The sequence below is a fragment of the Caloenas nicobarica genome, chromosome 1 (assembly GCF_036013445.1).
Source record: "Caloenas nicobarica isolate bCalNic1 chromosome 1, bCalNic1.hap1, whole genome shotgun sequence".
Taxonomy (NCBI): domain Eukaryota; kingdom Metazoa; phylum Chordata; class Aves; order Columbiformes; family Columbidae; genus Caloenas; species Caloenas nicobarica.
Window position 1 is genome coordinate 196,133,731 of NC_088245.1, and position 19,540 is coordinate 196,153,270.

The 19,540-nt window shown below is 43.9% G+C and overlaps 1 protein-coding gene across 2 annotated transcripts in view; it reads left to right on the top strand.

The window, feature by feature from the left end:
* The first annotated feature begins 633 nt into the window (after window positions 1–633).
* XPO4 (exportin 4) overlaps window positions 634–19,540 on the top strand; it is an 82,476-nt gene continuing 63,569 nt past the window's right edge. For both annotated transcript variants that reach the window (XM_065631586.1, XM_065631595.1), the window contains exon 1: window positions 634–724. In XM_065631586.1, coding sequence (XP_065487658.1) covers window positions 647–724 — 78 coding nt within the window. In that variant the 5' untranslated portion in view covers window positions 634–646. The remainder of the gene's footprint in view (window positions 725–19,540) is intronic.

Below are 19,540 nucleotides of genomic sequence, written 5' to 3' on the forward strand. Positions count from 1 at the left end.
AGTTATGTTGGAAAAAATGCATTTTAGATCACTTTTAAACCTTGGCTACCATAAAGCAGTTCAATTTGGGAAGCCACTGACCACATTCTCCATCCCTGCCCCCCCCCACTTTCTATGCTGTATTTTAAAAACTAGTCCTCATCCCACTAAAGATCTGCAAGCAGCGCTAAGCGCAGGGAACTGAAGGCAGGTGATGCCCGAGGTCACCGGTGCGCCCCACGAAGCGTGACCGAACCGGGCAGCGCCCAAACGCGCCTCACGCTCCGGCCTCCGCCCACGCCACCAGCCCAGCCAACTCCCCCTGGCCTGGCCCGGCCCGGGAGGCCCCCCTGCATTCGCCCGCCCACACCCGGGCCCCGGCAGGTGCGGCGGCCTCGGAGCGGCGCCGGGCCCCGCCCCGGGGCTCCGCAGGTCCCGCCGTGCCCGCCCCGGAGGCGGGCGGGCAGCGGGAGGGAAACGGGCGGGGGGCGGCGCGCAGGGCGGGGGTGTCTCGGCGGCCCCTGGCTGGCGGCCGGCGGTCACGCTGCGGCGCCGCCGCCGCTTCGCCTCCGCGCCGGGGCCGAGCCGGGTCGCGCCGCGCCCGGGATTGGCTGCGCGGCCGCCTCGTCCCAGAATGCAGCGCATGGCGCGTCATTGAAGAGAGACCATGATGGCGGCGGCCGCGGCGGCGGGGGGGGCCCCCGAGGTGATCGCCCAGCTGGAGAACGCGGCCAAAGTGCTGATGGTGAGGCGGGCCGCGCCGCGCCCGGAACCCCGCGCCGGCCCCGGCCCCGGCCCCGCTCCCGCCTCCGCCGCCCGCGGGGGCTCCCGCCGCCCTCGCCCCTCGGGCGCGGGGCTCGGGGCGCAGCCCGCCGGGGCGCGGCGCCCCCGCCGCCCCCTCCCCGCGTCCTCCCGCTCCCCGGCCGCTCTCCTCCTTCGCGGGCGGCCGCCGCCGCGCCGGCTCGTCCCTGTCACCCCGCAGCCGGGGCTGGCCCCCGCCGCGCACGCCGCGCCGGTCCTCCATGTGCCGCCCGCTCTCCGCCGCCCCGGGCGGGCTGCCCCGACCTCCCCGCCACAGCGGGATGTCCCGTCCTGTCCCCCCAGGTTCCGAGCCCCCGCACCGCCATTGTTCGCCGCGGAAACCCGCGCCGAAGTTGCCGGTGAGCAACTCTCCGTCCCGGCGGCGGGGGCCGGGGCCCGGGGCCCCTCCCGCAGCGGCGGGGCGGGCGGAGGTCGCGCCCCCTCCCCGGCGCAGCGGGGGCCGCGGGGCACGGTCGGCAGCGCGGGGGCGACTCAGAAGTGCCGTGAGCGGCGGGCTGAGCGCCGCGGGCTTCCAGAGTGTTCCTTGCAGCGGCCGGGCGCGGGGCAGCTGGCGGCTGCCGGTGCTGCCGCGCTGCAGCGGAGCGATTAGCGGCGGCCTTCGTCGTTTTGTTGTCTGTTACCTCTCCGTGCTGACCGCGGGCGTCTTGTGTGTCATCTTCCGTGACGGCATGGAAAAGAAAGTCCCTACGGCAAAGATCAGAACTGCGGCGGGGCTGAATACCTGTAGCGACTGTTGGTGTTGAACCATCACAGTCGCGCATCCTTGTGAAAGTTTTTCCGTTCCCTTGAGTGAAAAGCTGTATGTTAGCCTGTGCTGTTTACAGGTCTTACTTGCAGATCTTCTAAAAATGTCTGGCTTAAAGTCTTCCCCACAAAATTTATCTTACCAAAATGTGATTCGAACAGAAACAAAGTGTGTAAGTTGTTGATACTGGAGAGATTTCAGAAGAGTCAAACAAATAGTAGGAAAGTTTGCCTCATATTGATAGTTGATCAACGACCTGAATGGTCGTGAGTTTAGTGCTTAGCCGAAGCAGCCTGACTGTAAAGCGACAGGCGATTAGCGTTACTTGCAGGTATCCTCATCAAAATACTTGTGTGTGAAATCAAAGCCTGAAAAACATTGACTATGTTTCCAAACAGGAAGGTAAAGTCAGCTAGATTAGCAACACACACTAATCCTTTTCTAAAAGAAATCGGAAGTATGAGAACGGTGATGCATTTTAAGCTTCGAGTTGCTTTTGATTCATTCATGCCCTTGCAAAATAGAACTGTGTTGATTATTGAATATTTTCTCAGTGTCTGTGCATCTCAGTTTTAAAAATAACCCAGCTGCTGTAATTACCAGAAGTGTTTGACTGCGTAGGGGAAATATGTAATAAGTGTTAGTATGAGACAGAACACGTGTGGAAGGAAGCCGGTGGTTAGGTAGTTTTCAGTATCAAACTGATAGCGCACAGTGTGGCATCTCCAAAGTTTTGCACGTGTGCTAGAAAACTTAATGTTACTTTTGTTGGCGTAGTTTCCCTAGCCTAGCCCTGCTGCCATAGTGAGGGAAATGCAACTTAATGTGGAGTTTAAGTAAATAAAAATGCTAATATAGTGAAAAGATGCAAGCCTTTTATGGTAATGTTTGTACTTCTGTGAAGAATAGGTACTAAACTTGCTGGTAAAACTAAGCATGTGGTTGTTAGGATCTCTGTTGAATTTCTAGCTTCTTCTCCTCTTCCGGCCTCTGACAGTATGAAAGCTGACTACTTGTGGTTATTACCATTTTCTTGTTCTTTTTTCTTTTCCACAGCTGCTCTTGGAATTCTCATAGACAAGGCTGAACTGACAAGAATTAGTTAGATGGGACTTCCTGAGGAAGGTGCATAAACCAGAGCTAAAACTAAAGCTATCCGTGAGACTGAGGACCCAGAATCAGGCTTTGAGCTGGTTTGGCTCTAGAAGAGCTGTGAGAACTGCTTAGGGTTAGTGCTCTGTGTTTCTTCTCAAAAATCAGGAGGTTTTTGGCGTGACGAAGGAGAGGAGCGCAGCTTGCTGTGTATGCTGCTTTACAAAGGTGCATGTGAGACCCCCGAGACTGAAAGGGTTATGTGCTCTGCTCCTGTTCTTTCTCACTAGCAACTGTGGAAAAACATGGACTGAATTGTGTTTCATGACTGCACCTGCACAGTGGCGATCTTAATTTAGTTTAGCCAGAGGATTGCACTGTTTGGGGAAATCTGCTAAAACATCTACTTGGCTGTGAGGGCAAGAAGTAACCATATGTGGCAGGAGGTGTGAACTGATCAAGCGGACTGGTGGGGTCACTTAGAAAGGTATTTATGTAAAAATCTGAGGACTTGCGAGAGGTTGGTGAACCTGGTGCTGGTAATGGAGGTCACGAGGTTGGCATCTTGCAGTGGAGTGATGGCAGAGCTGTGAATGGTCTGACAACAGATGGCAGCAAGTTGCAGCTGGGCAGGGAGCACTGCAGGGATTCAGTGAGATTTTCGTGCGGCAGCTGAGACGGTAGCAATCTGCACGAAGTACCGTTGGCCAGGGAGGCATTAAAGGTGCTGCAACATATCTGAGGATGGAGCTGGGAGTGGTTTCTGTGGTACTTTGTCTTGATTTCAAACTGAAATGCTGAGCCTTGGGGGAGAATAATGGACTAGAGGAATCCGGGCATGCTAATAAAAAAACCTGAATGTGTTCAATTAACTTGCCCTGAGGGTAAGTATGGGTTACCATGAGCTCTCTCAATCTTTGATAAGTATTTTCATAGGTGTTATTTTTTATTGCTCTGCTCTGGATTAGTTGAGTTTTCATTTGGAAGATGACTGTTTATATGTCAGATAAGAGATATGTTAGTTCTGATCTCATAAATTGCTGATCTTAATGGACTGTGCAAACCATGGTACACAGTGGATGAAAACTGGAAAGATTCCTTCTGTTCTTTCACCAAACTCCTCTGCAGTTGTATAGAAATCCTTTTCCTTTGTTACCACTAACACCTTTCAACAGGTAGCCTGTATTGAAAAGGCTTAGTTTTGAAAATGATTGAAGTTTGGTGTAAATCGAAGAGTTGTTATACAAAATGAAGCCTGAGTTGTCATTAGCTGCCAAATACGATTTCGAATGCTGGTCCTGTGACAGTTTTCTTTGTTGTGTGTGAGTGTTTGCTATATTAAACATATGCACTTTTTGGGTACTTAATGCCTTTCCAACGAATCTAATACGGTTGACTCAAAGTAAGGTCCCCATAGTGCCTTGTAACTTCAAATGTAAAATTCTATGCGGTCAGACAGTTCCCCAGGCTGATTTACACCTTTGGCCTGGTAAAGACCATACACTAACATCCGCATGAACTGAATGAATTCACCGCTCTTCCATTTCCAACTGGCATGGCATCCTCTAACCAAATGTATGTGGTTCCTGTCTATAATATATATAATGTATTAGAAGGAAGCATGCATAAGACTGTTTAGTTATTGCTGGGAGTTTATTAAAGCAGGTTGAAATTTTTTAGCACATGATGTTCTGTGACACCTAAATCTAAATTCACAGGTTATAGCTTGTTCCTCCGCTCACCTCCAAAAAGGAGTGCTGTGCTCCTACCTGCAGCTCCACTTTTTCCCTTGTGACCCTGTGATGAATATATTAATATTGCTGAGATTACACGGGAATTAAACATGGGAATGGATTTCTGTCAAGTCAGCAAGATGGATTGGCTCTGTGCAGCCATTTAAGTTGCAGAGCTAGCACGGGGTGGCTGAAATTAGATTGTTGGACGTGTACTGGTCTGGTCTGCTCCTGTTAGCAGTGGCGAGCTGTCAGGTTGGCTCAAGTGTATCATATACCTTCACTGTACAATTTGCTTGCTAACTCAGACAGTCTTGTTATTAGAAATGCCAGACTGTTCTCAGAGAACAGTACACAATGAAATAACAGGAGGTTATAAGTTTCAGAAAGGGAAATTCCGGCTGGAGAGAAGGCAAAAAAAGAAGAAAAGCATTAAGTGTGGTTGGTGAAGGCAGTGGAGGAGGCTACCTGGAGAGGCTATGGGATCTCCCATCTTTGGAGGTACTTAAAACTTGACTGAACAAGGCCCTGAACAACCTGATCTAACTCTGAAATGAGTTCTCATTTGGGCAGGGGTTGAGCGAAGTGAGGTCCAGAGGTCCCTGTCACCCTAAGCTCTTCTAAACAGAATGGGTCTGGGTAGCATCAACAGGTTCAAGAACAGTTGAGCAAAGGCTTTTGTGGAAGAATTCTCTTATTTAAAAGTTTGTAAATGTTCTTGTTTCATTGTGGTCTGTGGTGGTGGAGTTTTCATGCATTACGATCATCTTGGGGTACTACTTATTTTGTGGCTTATCCTGCTGTTCTGAGAGAGATGTCAGGCTAAAGGGTAGTTTGACACTGGTCATACAAAATTCTCTCTCAGATACCGAAATAAGCTTATAGAATAAGAGCATAAGGGAGCATGTTAGTATCCTTAAAATCCAATAACAAATTGTTTATATTGCCTACCTCAACAATTTGTATGGTTGGCTCTTTTTTCACCTGCCTTTCTTGAAGTTCAGGACCACGACAACCCTTTCTACAGGAGGAGGTTCAGTTTCTCATTGCAGCCTGTCTTCATTGCAGGGCAGTTTTTCAGACTGTGAAGCATGACTAATAGTAAGGGTGAAAAGAAGAGATGGACTGGCTCTGGTTTTGTTATGGCAGGTTACCTGTTGGAAGAAATCAGACAAATGAATCATTCTAGTGCTGAGAAGATTTGTTGAAGTCCTCCAAGTCATCACTGGCAAATCAAGCTGGATGTCTGCTATATTATGGCTGGACCAGACCGAACATCTGCCCAGCTGAATTTTGTTTTCAGTGGTGGTCTCTAGCTGCTGCTTTAGTGAAAGGGTCTAAAAAATAAGGATAATCCTTTCACTAACATACACTTTGCCTTATTTGAATTAGTAATTTCGTGAGCTCAGGGTAGCATCGTTGTGTTTGATTGTTGATCAACTTTTCTTCCATGAATGTGTCCAGTTTTTTCTGGAATGCCTTTATATCTTTATTTTCTTTCATTTTTATATTATACTTGTCTGATAGTAATGAGTTTCACAGGTGTTTTTGGAAAAAAAACCCAACATTGTTATTTGAGAGAAACCTGCTGCTTGATCATATAATTCAAGAATGAATGAAGAGAAATACCCGATCATTGTTCTGACTTTTCTTCTACGGTATCCCTTGTGATTTTTAGGGCTCTCTATCGTATTGCATCCTCCACTTGTCTGTTGGCTAAACTGAAGGTTCTTGTCAGTTTTTCCTGTGGGAGATTCCCCTTATATCTAATCATCCCTGTACTCCTCTGTAGCTTTTCAGGTTTATGATACCGTTTTTGAGATGGACTGACCAGAACTGCATTCTTTTGTGCTGTGAGTACATGAGGATTTTAGGTGGTTGTAAATTTTTTTTATTCTTCTGTATTCTTTCCATAATAGTACTTAACACTCTGCTTTTCTTCATTACTTTGGAAGACCAAGGTGATGTTTTCAGACGACTATGCCCAAGCAGTCCAAATGTTTTTCTGGTGCTTAGAACGTTTTTCTATGTTACTTAGAGTCTACCATGTGTATGTGGAGTTTTTCTTCCTTTTGCTTAAGAACTGGTGGGGTTGGTGCATTTTACAGGCACACGGTTCACGTTACAGCTTGGGAGATAAGTACGTGCAGTGCACAGCATGCTGATGAAACTTACCTGGGAGCTGAGAACAAACATGCATGGAGCATACCTGAAGCACACAGTACTGAGGATGAGGAGCTGGAAATAGGAATGTGACGCTTGATACAGATTCTGGTATCTTTGAAAAGGAAACATAGCATCTGATTAAATGAAAATCTAGTTAAATGAGATTCTTCATGCTTAGGGTTTATTTCCCCTGATTGTTTCACAGAGGGAGTATTCATCTTTGAATCAAGATGATGTTTCACACTCATTTGACATGTCACCATTGCATTGGCACATTTCTATATTTTATTCTGAGTTGTTGATGAAAATACTTTGTGTCTGCTCCTAGATTCATCCGCTGGGGAGCTTCATTAGTCCATAACTCCATCTGGATAATTATTCTTCAGGCACTACCTACTGCTGTCTTCCCTTTAACCTGCTTCCTAAGAGTCTTATCGTTGTTATGCTAATCTGTGTTCATTAGTTAATTAACAGCTTTCCATATGGAAGGGTAGAAGAAATCCTCTTGATTGTTGAGCTGATGCTGTCACAAGCAGCTAAGTAATATATTCCTTTTAATAAATTTCAGACACTGTCTAGATGTGAAAAAGCCTGTCTGGATTAGGTATGCACCAGATCTCCACTTCTGTGTCCTGGCAATGTAGGGGTAGAATTCTGGTTTTTGAGGGTCATGTCTTTTTCAGTTTTACCAGGGGAAAATGTGTTCTTCGTATCCATCTCCTTTCCTGCTCTCCAGGTTTCCTTGGCTTCCCCAGAACAAAATCAAAGTAGAACTGATGCCTGTGTTGGTGCAGTGACCTCATAAAGGGAATGCGGTAACATCTGGAGCAATTTTGATGCATGGTGGGGTGTATGAGTGGCATGAAACCACTTATGTGCTGGGAGATGCAGCATAGAAGGGAGGGTGGTAGATCTGAGCTGTAGGAGATATTGATGTGGACTTCAGTTCTTTTTCATCCCTTTAAAGTCTGTCTAAAACATCCTGATGAATAGGGAGTAGTTGTTTGAATAGGGAGTTTAAGAAACGGAAGAGAGATATATTTTTAAAAGTCCTCCTTCTTTCCCTTCCCTGCCTCCCCAAAAGGAAAACCCCAGACTTGCCTGTTTCTGGGACTTAAGGACAAGTGGCAGCTGTACAGTGCTGCCTTTGGCTCTACCAAAACATAGGGTGGTAGCACACCCACCTGCCTGGCCCTGTGGTGAACTGGATTGGGAAGTGGCTGCAAGAGGGAGAGTTTTTTTTAAACTCTGGTAATTTTTACTATGTTGCATTTTAAACAATTTTGCTACCTTGACTGAGATGAAAAAGCTTGCCTGTGCTCCTAAAGAAAACTTTGGTCAAATTACGCTGTTAAGCCACTTTGGAAGTAGCAGATAAAATTATCTTCAGATCAAGACTGATTTTTTAGAAATGGAAAATACACTTAAAGTTATTTGGATTCATTTGGGAGCAAGTGAATGAAGTTTTATTGCTTTTGTTACTCTAGAAGTCAGATAAGTTGGTTTACTGATGCCTATCAAATTCAAAGTTTACAGAACTATAAAAGCGAGTATGAAGAACGACTAAAGATACCCCATGGTCTGTGCTGAAATTATGAATTTCAGTATTTATCCTCATGCAGTCCAGCTGTGTTATGTGCAGCTGTGCAAAATGGTAGAGGCACAGCTGCAGTAGTGTTGAAAATAAGCCTTATGCTAGGGTCTCTTGAAGGCTTTGTATAATTAATTTGTGTCTGTGAAATCAGTAAAGTGCATAAAGGTTTTTTGCCATGAAATTTTACTGTTTATGATGGTGGTCCCTGGGATTTTGAAAGGCTTGGCCAGGGTGACGAACATTGGCAGTCCCAGGCTTGTAAGCGTGATGCAAACATAAGCTGTGTTTTCGCAGAAGCCTAAGCTAGCCTAACAGTGAGTGCCTGAGGAAAACCATTACTTGTCTTTTTGCTGGATTGATTATCTGCTAGTTTAATGAGCCAGACTGGCTTATGGAAGGACCTGCCAGTTGCCAAAGCTGGCATGAGATAATGTTAATATTGTGTGTCTGGGAGTGAAGAGGAGTTAGTATGGTTGGAAGGAGAGGAGGAAGGTCTTGATCTCTGTATTGCCTCTCCAGGAACCACAGCCGTGGAGTTCTGCAGAGGCAGCCCCTGTTCACTGCTGTTAACTTAGACTGGGGTCCTGTTGTGACAAAGGAAAAGAATAATACCAGCATCCTTCACTAGTATGTTTCAAAATCTGCTCATGGGAAGAGCTGCAGAAAAGTTACATGATATTTGTCTTTTTGAGTACTGAAGCATTCTGTTTTCCTGGTAAGAGTGGACTGTAATGGTTAGAGTGATGGTGTTTGCGGGATTTGCTGCAGTGTGCCATTGACACTGTACTGGAGTGGGTGGTATATTCCTTGACTTTATATTTCCAGTTTTTCAGAAATGGGTAACTTGGTAGCTTTTAAGACACCAAGAGGTGGTTGAACCACTTTCAGTCCATTCTTCAGGCTACTTTGGAAGGACCTTGAATTTGGCTCTTTTCACGTTACAAGTAAATATCCTGGCCGCTCATGGTTTTGCTCCAACAATAGGTGAAGGAGGACAGAGGCAGTTCGTAGAATTCACAAACCAGTTCACAGCATCATTAACACAGAGTCTGAAAATCTCGTAGCTGGGTGTACTCCAGAGGCCTGTGCCACAGGGTGTCTGTGGCTCTGGAAGTGAAGCATCCGTTTCTACAGAGGTCAACTGGATGGCAACCAATACTGAGTTATACCATCCTTTATTATTATAAAACAATATTCCAGCTATTGGTAATTGTGGTATTAGCGGTGATATGCAAACACTATCAAGGTTAACACAACAGCAGAAACAATGGTAGAAACACAGACTGCACTAGCTCATTTATGCACTCGTTGATGAGTTACTGCAGAAGTGCCACCTTTCTGTCACATGGCAGCAGAAGTCATATCTCCACGCAGGGCTGGGGACAGAGGAGGATTCCCACACTGGTGATGTGGGGGCACGTGTCATCAATCTGGGGGGGTCCTCTCTGGACCAGGATCTACACGTGTAGCTTCTCTACCTTGGGCATGCAGCGAAGGCAGGGTCCTCTTTTTGCTGATTTTGTCTGGCTCTGCAGACAGGTGGTCTTCAAAGTTTTGGAGTGAACTTCCCCGAACTTGATTTGCCACAGCTTTGGCTTGTATCGGTGGTCACGGCATCTTTTGGGCCCTTCAGTCAGTGCCTCGTTTGTCTTGCGGTGACTTTACCTGGGCATGGCTGGTGCTGGTGGACCCTGCCTGCCTGCTGTGGGTTTCACCTTACAGCTCAGTTAGTTTCCTCTTAGGTTACACCTCTTGTCCTAAAGCTACATTTTAGGCACTTGTCACTGCTAGATTTCATGAGTACTCCTCCACAGCAGCTATATGTAAATATGTGTATACAGTAACTGGAGATCCCCAAATGGGACACTGGATCTGTATCTCTGTTGCAACAGGACTGCAGCCCTAAGGCGAAAAACAATATGTTCCCTCTTGCAGCTACAGATGCTGGTTTGATATTAGATGCCTTAAAGCTGAGTTTGTGTGGCTTTAAAGCAGTGATTAAAAAGCATTGCTTTGAAACTTCACTAATTTTATATGCAAACACAGCTTTAGGTGTTTTCTACACTGACCATAGTTGTTTTTTCTGTTAGTTTTTTTCATTTAGCTGAGCTCTATGTTTTGGGCCGTGCCATTTTGAAAGTACACTAAGCCAAAGGAGGTTTCCATGTCAAATTTAGTTAAACTTTGAAAACTTAACAAAAAAAAATTCGTTATCTCACTTTTAATCAACTCCTTCCAAATAACTATGCTGGGACTAAATGGTTTTGAAATTTTAGCAAGATTGATGGAGGAGGAAGTGCTAAAACCTGAAATTTGGCAGGCAAGCTGGCTGCCCTGTGTGCCTGCCTTCCTTCATTAGCCTGGTGGGAGCAAACACTTTTGTGATAGAAGGCAAAGCCTAAAACTCTCAGAAACCAAAATGCATCGTTATCTCAGTTTAAATCTTTCACAGAGTGATGACTATCGACTTCTGTGTTGGGGGGTGTTTCTGCAAGGGGAATGGGGGGTTATCCATGTCCTGTTACCCCTGTGATGTCCTACTCTATCTGCACATGCTTACTGTTGAAGGCTACCTGCAAGTAAAAGTAATGCTACCTCTGTAACAGCAGGTGGTTATAGCTTCAGTTGCAGCAAGTTTATTTTGAAATTGGACAACAGAAAAGAATAGATACTGCAAGATGCTTCTTCATATTGGGGTAATATTAAAGTTTTTCTTGCAGCAGAAGAGCAGTTGCTGACAATATTTGATGTACAATGAGCATGATAAATAGCTTATATATGAGCTACATCTGAACCTGGGAGTTTTGAAAAATGCGTACGGCCATTACCAGCATTATTATGATCTGCTGTCTAGTAGGAGAGGAGTCACAGTGGTTCTTCTTAACTTAAAACTTGGGAAATTCACTGTCACAGTCCAGGCTTTTTTTTTTTTAAGCTGTGCCTATGCTGTCTAATAGGTACAGAAATGGATAATACTGAGATAAGCTACTTGAATCTTGTGATTGAGTTGTGATTTCAGGGGCTGTGGATAGACTAAAGTCCTATCTCTTGCTGGAGAACAAGGACCTTTCATGGGGATAGTCTGCCCTGTAGTGCAGGCTGCAGTGTGAGTTGATCCTGAGACTCCTCTCCTTCCCACCCTCTAGAATAAAAGACTCAGGACCTGAACTTAGGACCCATTTATCTTCCATGCCGCCTTGCAGGGGAAAGAAAGAAGCACCTGTAGTTCATAGGAGTTGAGGGAAAAGTTTGGTCTGTTTCCACCAACCCTTCTCCTTGCTGCCAGGTGAGGAGGCCAAGCTCAGTCCAGCTCCCGAAGCGTGGTCAGAGGGAGGACACAGGAGAGCAGGACTCCAGGCGAGTGCAGTTGGAGTGAGGGCATTTCATGATTTTTTGTATTCCTTTAGTAACGTATATTTTTAGGGTTCCTGTGCTACTGCAGTAGTGATGTTTCATTCCTGCTGCAGTCAAAGCAACCTGATTTATTTCTTAACATTAAATGGCCTAAAAAGTTTTGGAACAAAGAGGTTTTCCATAACTGTTCTCTACAGTTACGTTTTTCTTATCTTCGTCCTTTGCACTGTATTGAGTTGCACTTTTTCTCTCTTGACTGGGCTCTTTCTCTGGTCTTCATGGGTTGACTTCTCGTTGCTTTATAGGATCTTACTGACTTCAAGGGACTGTGCGTGGATTTGCCCGTCGCCATCAGCCAGGCATTTTACGGAAATCACTTTGCTAGACCGAACTGCCTGTCAGACCTTGCTTGTGTTTCAAAATGTTACAAGAGTGAATGTCGAGATTAGGAAACAAATAACGTTATTTAAAGGTCTGAACTGTAACCTTGTGCCAGCATTCATCTTCTGGCTGCCCACAGCCAGATTACTGTAAGCTAAATGTACATTATAGGACATTTCTCAGATTTATCTGTTGTCAGTGTGCTTCAACTGGTGTCCTAACTGCAGTTACGGAGGAAACAGTAACAAATAGGTATAAAGTGCACTCATAATTTTCTGAAGCGTTTTGTCTTCATTGCTGTGTTATGCTGTATCCTGGTTTTCATTGCCTAAACTTGGAGAGGTGAAAGACTGTTAAAGTTTACACTGAATTTTTGTGGAACCAATTTGAAACACTTTCTTGACCCAGAGATTATAAAGCAGGCATTAAGATTTAAAAAGAAAACCAGATCTTGACTGTAGTGTCTGTAAGGTCTGTGATAATTGTATGTGCTACTACTGTGATTCCTTTCCATGAGGCTCTGTGAGTTGGGTCCGGCACTGAAAAGTTTAAACTTTTTACTCTTGGGATGTGCAGAATTTCCCATGCAGAATTCAGTCATTTTTCCAAATTCTGCTGGAGCAATCATCCATAGGATGGATGGAGTCTGGGCTGATCCTGTTCCCCTAATGCTTCCAGAGGGTTGGCATGAGTCAATGTACTTGTTAGTTTAGTCGGATCTGTGGATTTTCTCGTTGAGCAATGTACATGGTTGTCAGAAAAGAGAAAGTCCTGAATGAATCCTGCAAGGAGACTGATAACAGTCAGAGCTGATAGTGAACAAATAGCTCACATAAATACACAGACCAGCTACAGACATCTGTTTGTCAGTGTCCTACCACAGCTGATTGAGGGCTGTGCCTTCAACGTCCTGTTCTTTTCTCTTGCTCCTCTCTGGTCCTGCTTCCTCAAAGATTCCACACCACCCTCCTCCCTTTTCCCTGTCAAGTCCTACCCGCTCTTCTTCAGGCAGCAGGTCACGGGTACTTGTTTTGATGCTGAGAAGCAGATGTGAGCAGTGGAAGCTGTGTCCTCGTACAGTGAGGGCAGTTCATCAGATACATGACTCGTGGTAACCAGTCTGCAGAAGTGTATTGTGCAGGTAAATGAATGGTAATTTCAGTGCAGAACCTGTAGTTGACTGTCTTTGAGGGTCAAGTTGTTAGTAGAGAGGTAAAATCTTGGTAGGGTTTTTTTTGCTTATTTCAGAGATGAAGTCTTATCTCAGAAAAGAGTTTGATATTGATGGTAATGATTTACTTTGGCTCTCTAGTCAATTAATGTGTATATATATTATGCTATATAAGACCATGTCAAAACTGAGAATACATCTTATCACAAACCACAATATATCCCCTGTTTTATTTGAATAAACTTAATAAAGTACTTCAGCTCCAAAATACAAAGCAAAAACTGATACAAAGACCAAAAAAAAAAATCCTTTTTTCCTTATTGTTAAGCTTCTTCATGAAAGCAAGACATGAGTAGGTGTGTAGGAGGTAATTCCTCCAGCAGTCACGCATTTGTTCCAAATATATACTGAAAAATACTGGGCACTCTGGGGTTTAAATAATTCAAATTATAATCACTTTTGAGAAAGTTTTTTTTTTTTTTTTTTAAATCAAACGAAGTTCTTGTTCAGAAAGTCTTAAATTTCCACCATGCCATCTCTTTTACAAGTCTGATCGGAAGCCATCTACTGCATCTTTCCTACCTATTCAAACATGATCTTGGGTGTCTTTTAAGTTGGGAGATGAGTTACTGCTGTCATTTAAATGATTATTCCAAAAAGCAAGTGCGAAGGAAGCAATTAGAACACAGCTGAAGTTGTTTATTGTGCTAGCTAGGTTTTCTGCAGCAACTCAGCTCTCGCTCAAAGGCTGTGGCAGTCATGCAGTGACAGATCTGAACTGGGCAGCAGAGGCTGCTCCTGATACCGTCTGGTGCCCGAGGCAGGAACGTCTGATCCCTTGAGGAGCTGTTGCCGAACGCTGTGGGGCTGAGCATCCTCGTGTAGCCTCCACTGCTGGCCGGTGGCATCTGCTGCACGAGCGGGTCAGACACCCCTGTGGCAGATATCGGCGTCTGCCAGGGCGTGGGGTGAGCAGCCGACACCAAAAGTGTGGCTGCTCATCTGGTTCTCTGTGTCTGGCCCCCGTGTTTGATCTCTCTGATTAGCCATTTTTAATAAGGCAAGTGGCACTTACTGAATGTGCTGTGGTATGCTGTAGGAAAAAGCTTATTTAAAACACTTGAAAAGTGTTACTGATAAAACCAGGCTGGAAGCTTGTTGTGGCTTTGACTCCGCTGAAGTCAGGGTCATACAGTCTTGGGGCCTGTTGCTTTATGTGACTTTGCTGGAGTTAAACTTGGAATCTGCTTATTTTGAGATTGTGAATCTTTTATAACTCACCTGTAGAGCAGAACTGTGCTGGGGAGTAATTCTTTTAATGTAATTTTTGTTATTTAAGAAATAGAAATCTGGTTTTCAGGGGGGTTTGAGCATCTTGGTAGAAGAGCACAGCAAGTTCAGATTTCATGACTTTTGATTATGTAGGTATGTTGCAGCTATAACAATTGCTTACACAGAGTAATATATTTAGGTGTCCTGAATGCAGTATTTGCGTGAGTTAAAAATTACTGCTTGCCATTGTGTTGTTTTTTGGTGTGTGTGGTGGTTTTTTTGTTTTGGTTTGGTTTTTTGTCTCTTTCTCCATCTATTTTTGCCCATACTCCTCAGCTGGGTTATCACCATCACATGGTATTCCCCTGCACGTGCTTCTCAAGTTCCCTCGTGATCTCTCCTTTGCATATGCCTGACTGTTGCCTGCCTTCCTGCCTGCTGGGAGATGCTGGGGAGCCATCTGGGCTGCTTTTGTTCCTCGCTTCTCTGAGCGTGTCTCGCCTGATGGCGGCTGTCAGCAAGGTCCAGACCCACCAGTGCCATTGCTGTCTGTGGTGGCTTTTGCTTATCCTTGTATATGGATAGAGATTCAGTTTCTTATTCTCCTGTCTGTTGAGCGTCCAGGCTCTCTCCGGCACGGAGTCTAGATGCCGTTCTGAAGAACAGCTAATGTGTTTAATTGGTTTTTTCATGAGCCCATAATGGCCCACAGACCGGAGTTCAGGATCAGTTTTATTTTATCTCTTGACTACAGGGAAGGCCAGATCCCCCTACATATTTGGGGAAGCTCAGTTTGAGAGTTTGTGGTGAATTTTATGAAGGTTCTATCCTTGTTGAATTTGTAATGTACTTTACTTGGAGACATGAACATTGCCTTCGGCAAGAAAGTTCCTTCTTGGCTTTAGTAGCAGCAGGTACAAGCAATTTGAACTTTTTTTTAAACCCAAGAAAGTTGTCTTAGTAGGTATGTTTGCCTTTCCATAATCCTACTAGTGTTTAGGCTGTACTGTTCATAGGGGACCATTTTTGTAGGTGGGAACACTGTGGGTGTCAGCTTAAAACACTTTGCTGCACTATCTCTGTTCTCTTAAGCAGCAAAATCTGAAGGAGTGCGTGACTGTTCTTTGTGACATGCTAATTTGAAGATTTCCCCCAGTGTAATCACAGAAAAATGCTGAATTTGGTTGTATTCAGTGCTGTCTTGCCATAGCAAAAGTCTGAAAAATCAGAATGTGTCTCTAACAAACTTTTCTGTCTCCAAGGAATGAATGCCATACCTCTCATCCTTTATTATACACTATCACGGGCAGGACTTTTCTTAGCAAAAGTACGATGCAGAGATAATGGTGCAAACTTGGTAACTAAATAATACTTTAAAAACTATTCCATTATTGATTTTCAAAAATAATATTGTCACTTGAATATTAGAAGTTGTTAATTTTAAGGTGGTCACTGTCCACAAGTGACCAATAAGTAATATTCTCTGGCATCTAAAATCATTAAGAAAATAATGTCACTTCTAAAATATGATAAAAAATGTTGTATTTTGTATGCCTATGATGATCAACATGGAACTGCCTGAGGAGAATCACTTGTGAGGGGTGGGATTTGATTTTTTTTTTTTTTTTTTAAAGCAAAAAGTCTTTTCAGAAATAAGGGGAAGGATCTAAGAAAACAGACACCACTTCAAATGTGGATGTGGTGTTACTACTTCAGACTGTTACTGGAAAATAAACAGTGACTTCAACTTTAGTCTTATCACAAGAGCATCTGATATTTGCAACCTGTTTACCACCTTTCTCATGTCTCTCTTACCTTCGTTGCTGGGCGCTCCCCATCCTGACAAGTCATAATTATGTATAGTTTTTTAATGGTATGTTACTGAGATAGGAAATGTGTGTACTAAGCATGTAGTTCTGAATACATATGTGTAGCTTCAGATCCTCTGTCTGCATCTAACTACCTTCTATTTAAAACAACCCCTCTAGCCCCCTTATTTTTATTACATATACCTTCACCAGATGTTTCTTAGTCATGTGTGTATTTTCCAAACGACAGCTGGTCTAACCCTTTCTCATATCTACTTCTTTCCTGTTCTGAGTGTCACTATGAATTAATATTTTAAATTATTTGTAATATCTGCTCGCGATAATCAGTTTCCGCCTACAGTAATGTATGTCAATTTTTTAGCCTTTCTAATTGTTCCCAGTTGTGCTGTCCTCTCTTGTAGCATCAGTGAATAATGGGATGCCATTTAAGTAGATGGTGTACCATCAAGGGAGGAGCAGGTATCAGAGTTAGAGATGAGAAATCTGTGTTATAAGAAGAAGAAACAAAGATGGGTTATTTTGGAAAGGAAAAAAGTGGCAATATATAAACTTAGGGAATTAAAGGGTGCTTCTGTATCAGGTGCTTTTCTTTATCTTCCCATGGTACAAAACAATGGTTGCAGGCAGTAAGAATGGGAAAGCTGGTTAAAAACCTACCAGTGCTCTTGTGGCTGTTGAGGAACTTGTGCTGTTCGGAGGGTTTAATATTGTTAATTTGTTGTGTTTGTGATTTCTGCATTTTTTCAGATCAATGGATTGCTTGTACTAAGGTTGCCAGAGGTACATAGGAACAACGTTGGTGCACCTCTGGTTTTGTTGGTAGGGAGGGGGGCGATGCAGCTTCCTGTGATGCAGCTTCTCGCAACATTCTCCTAGTGGTAAGAAGGGGCAGAAGGAGGATTTAAAGTGGGTGCGCTGACCTTGAACTCAGTGAGGAGCAACTTTTATTTCTGATGGAAAGTCGTCTTTTTATGAGGTTCCCCACTGGAAAGAAAAGATAATTGCATGGAAGTTATGTTTGGGTTTTTGCAAAGTATCTGGTCTAATAGTCAAGAAAGGCAAAACTTGACTCGGGATTAATTTTATACAATAGTTCTGTCCTTCCAAAATAATTGTCTCATTGCAGTAATACCCATGCAAGCTGAGATAGATTATCTTCTGAGAGTGGGCTGATCTTATTGTGGTGTTTGTTTTAATGTACAAAAGGTGAAAAAATCAAATGTAGGGCGATTTGTGTGTCTGTGAAAGGAAACCATTAAGAATCTGATCAAGGATATAACAGCCTAATCCCTCTCTCTTCCTACCATTGAAGTTCACTGACCAACTTTTGAAACTTTTGCTGGCATTTGAGATGGAGGCTGAGGGACTCACTCTTGGTAGAACTGATCTTTACGTACAGGAGGAGCTATAGTCGTTCCCCGTGCATTCAATCTTCATAAAGAAAGTTGGAGCATGCTTACACTACACCAGAAAAATGTGTTTTTACCTATGACTTGGACAGCTTTTCTGTTTGGCTGATCTGTGCCAACACATTCCTTCAAACTGCATCTGTCTGCTTGTATCCCAAATATTAGAAAGATGCTGACTGCTGAGAACTCAGTCCTGCATTTACCATAATACGGAGAACCTCGATCTCCATCTCATTTTTTCTTCTTTTTTTCCAAATTATCTTTTTGCCTGGGGGTTGTAAAGGAGTTTTCTACACTTGATTTCACAGACTATTTTCTCCTGAAGTTTAATGTTTTTGCTCTTTTCAAAAATATTATCTTTTTCCTCGCTGGCTGATTTACTGTCAATGGCTTGAGGAGAATCATCACAATTGTCTGTGTTCTTCCAAGAAGAAGAGTGAGAAGGGAAGCAAAGACCTTGAGTTTCCCATGTTTTTTCCTTGAACAGACAAAAACACAGTGAAGGTTTTTCACAACCACACAGAGAAAATATGGGATTTTTGTAAGCACGTGCAGGATTTGGATCTTCTAATATGCTTGTTTGCTTTGTTACAATTTTGTCATCAAATACTTTACCTTAATTTTTCTCTCTTATTTTTTTGTTTGTTTTGTTCAGACTAGTGATAGCAGGACATAATGAAGTAGAACAAACTATGGTTTGTTGTTTTGTTTGTTTGTTTTATAAACTGGTTAAAATGAAAGGGAGGAAGGAGTCGCGTTACTTTCTTATTAGTTGTCCAGGCTTTCAGTTAAGTTTAGTGGTCCTGAAAGTATTAGTGCTAGTCTGCCAGAGTGTTTCTAGTCTTTTGACAGTTTCTCTTTCCCTTGCATGAATAATGGCCATTTGAGTCAGTCATAGAATCATAGAACAGTTTGGGTTGGAGGGGACCTTCAAAGCTCATCCAGTCCAACCCCCCTGCCATGAGCAGGGGCATCTTCAACTAAATCAGGTTGCTCAGAGCCCTGTCCAGCCTGGCCTTGAATGTCTCCAGGGATGGGGCATCTGCCACCTCTCTGGGAAATGTTCCAGTATTTGGCCAATAGTCCTGCTGGATCTGGTTGGTAGGTACTGCTGTTGCTGTTTCTGTTCTGTGTCTAGACAGCCTGGGTAGCTGAAAGGATGTAATTTTATTTATAATTTGTGTTATCTAGGAACTCTCTTCTTACAGGGCAGTATCTTGCTGTGCTAAAAGCAGAAAAATGATCTTTGTCCTTCAGAACTTTTTATAGGTTTCTTATAAGACAAACGAGAGAGCAGGTGGGTGTTGGTGGTAACGTCAGGCAGTATAGAAGGCAGTGTAGCTGGAAATCGTTTCAGCATGCCAAGAGATTCTGATCATTATCACACTGATTTTTAATTCCCTGTAATCTGGATGACAGAGTTTGAAGGAGACAATTAGAAAGAAAACAGTGGACGTGTGGGTACTTTGGGGGTTCTTCCAAGCGCGATGGGCACTTGGGGTACATTTCTAACCCTGATGTGCTGAGGGGATGCTGCACACTGTCTTCAAGGACCTCGGGCTCCCCTAAGCCAGTGTTCTTGTAATTTGAAATTTGTGCACAGGATATGTGTATTCTGGGCTTTCCTTTGAAGCCTTAAATTAGCTGCGCTTCAAAATATAGTGCTTTCATTGTAGGGATAACTGCTGTTTGCATGCAGTGAAGACAGCAGACTCTGAGCTTTAAGCTCCCTCTGGTGGCCTGATAGCACAGTTCAAGGCTTATTTGTTGCACAGGTCTGTTCTGGACAGTTTTGAGAGTCTAAATGCGTAAAAATTATTGTGATTTTTAAAATCCGTAGAGGAATATGATGTGCCATATGCCTTTCCAGGGTGTCAAAGGTCTTCCATAATCAGACTTCAGAAAAGTAGAAGAGTTAAAATAATGTAAAGATAAAGGTCTCTTTTCTAGTTATTGTAAGCATTAAGGGGGTATTTCCCATAAAACCTGAAGT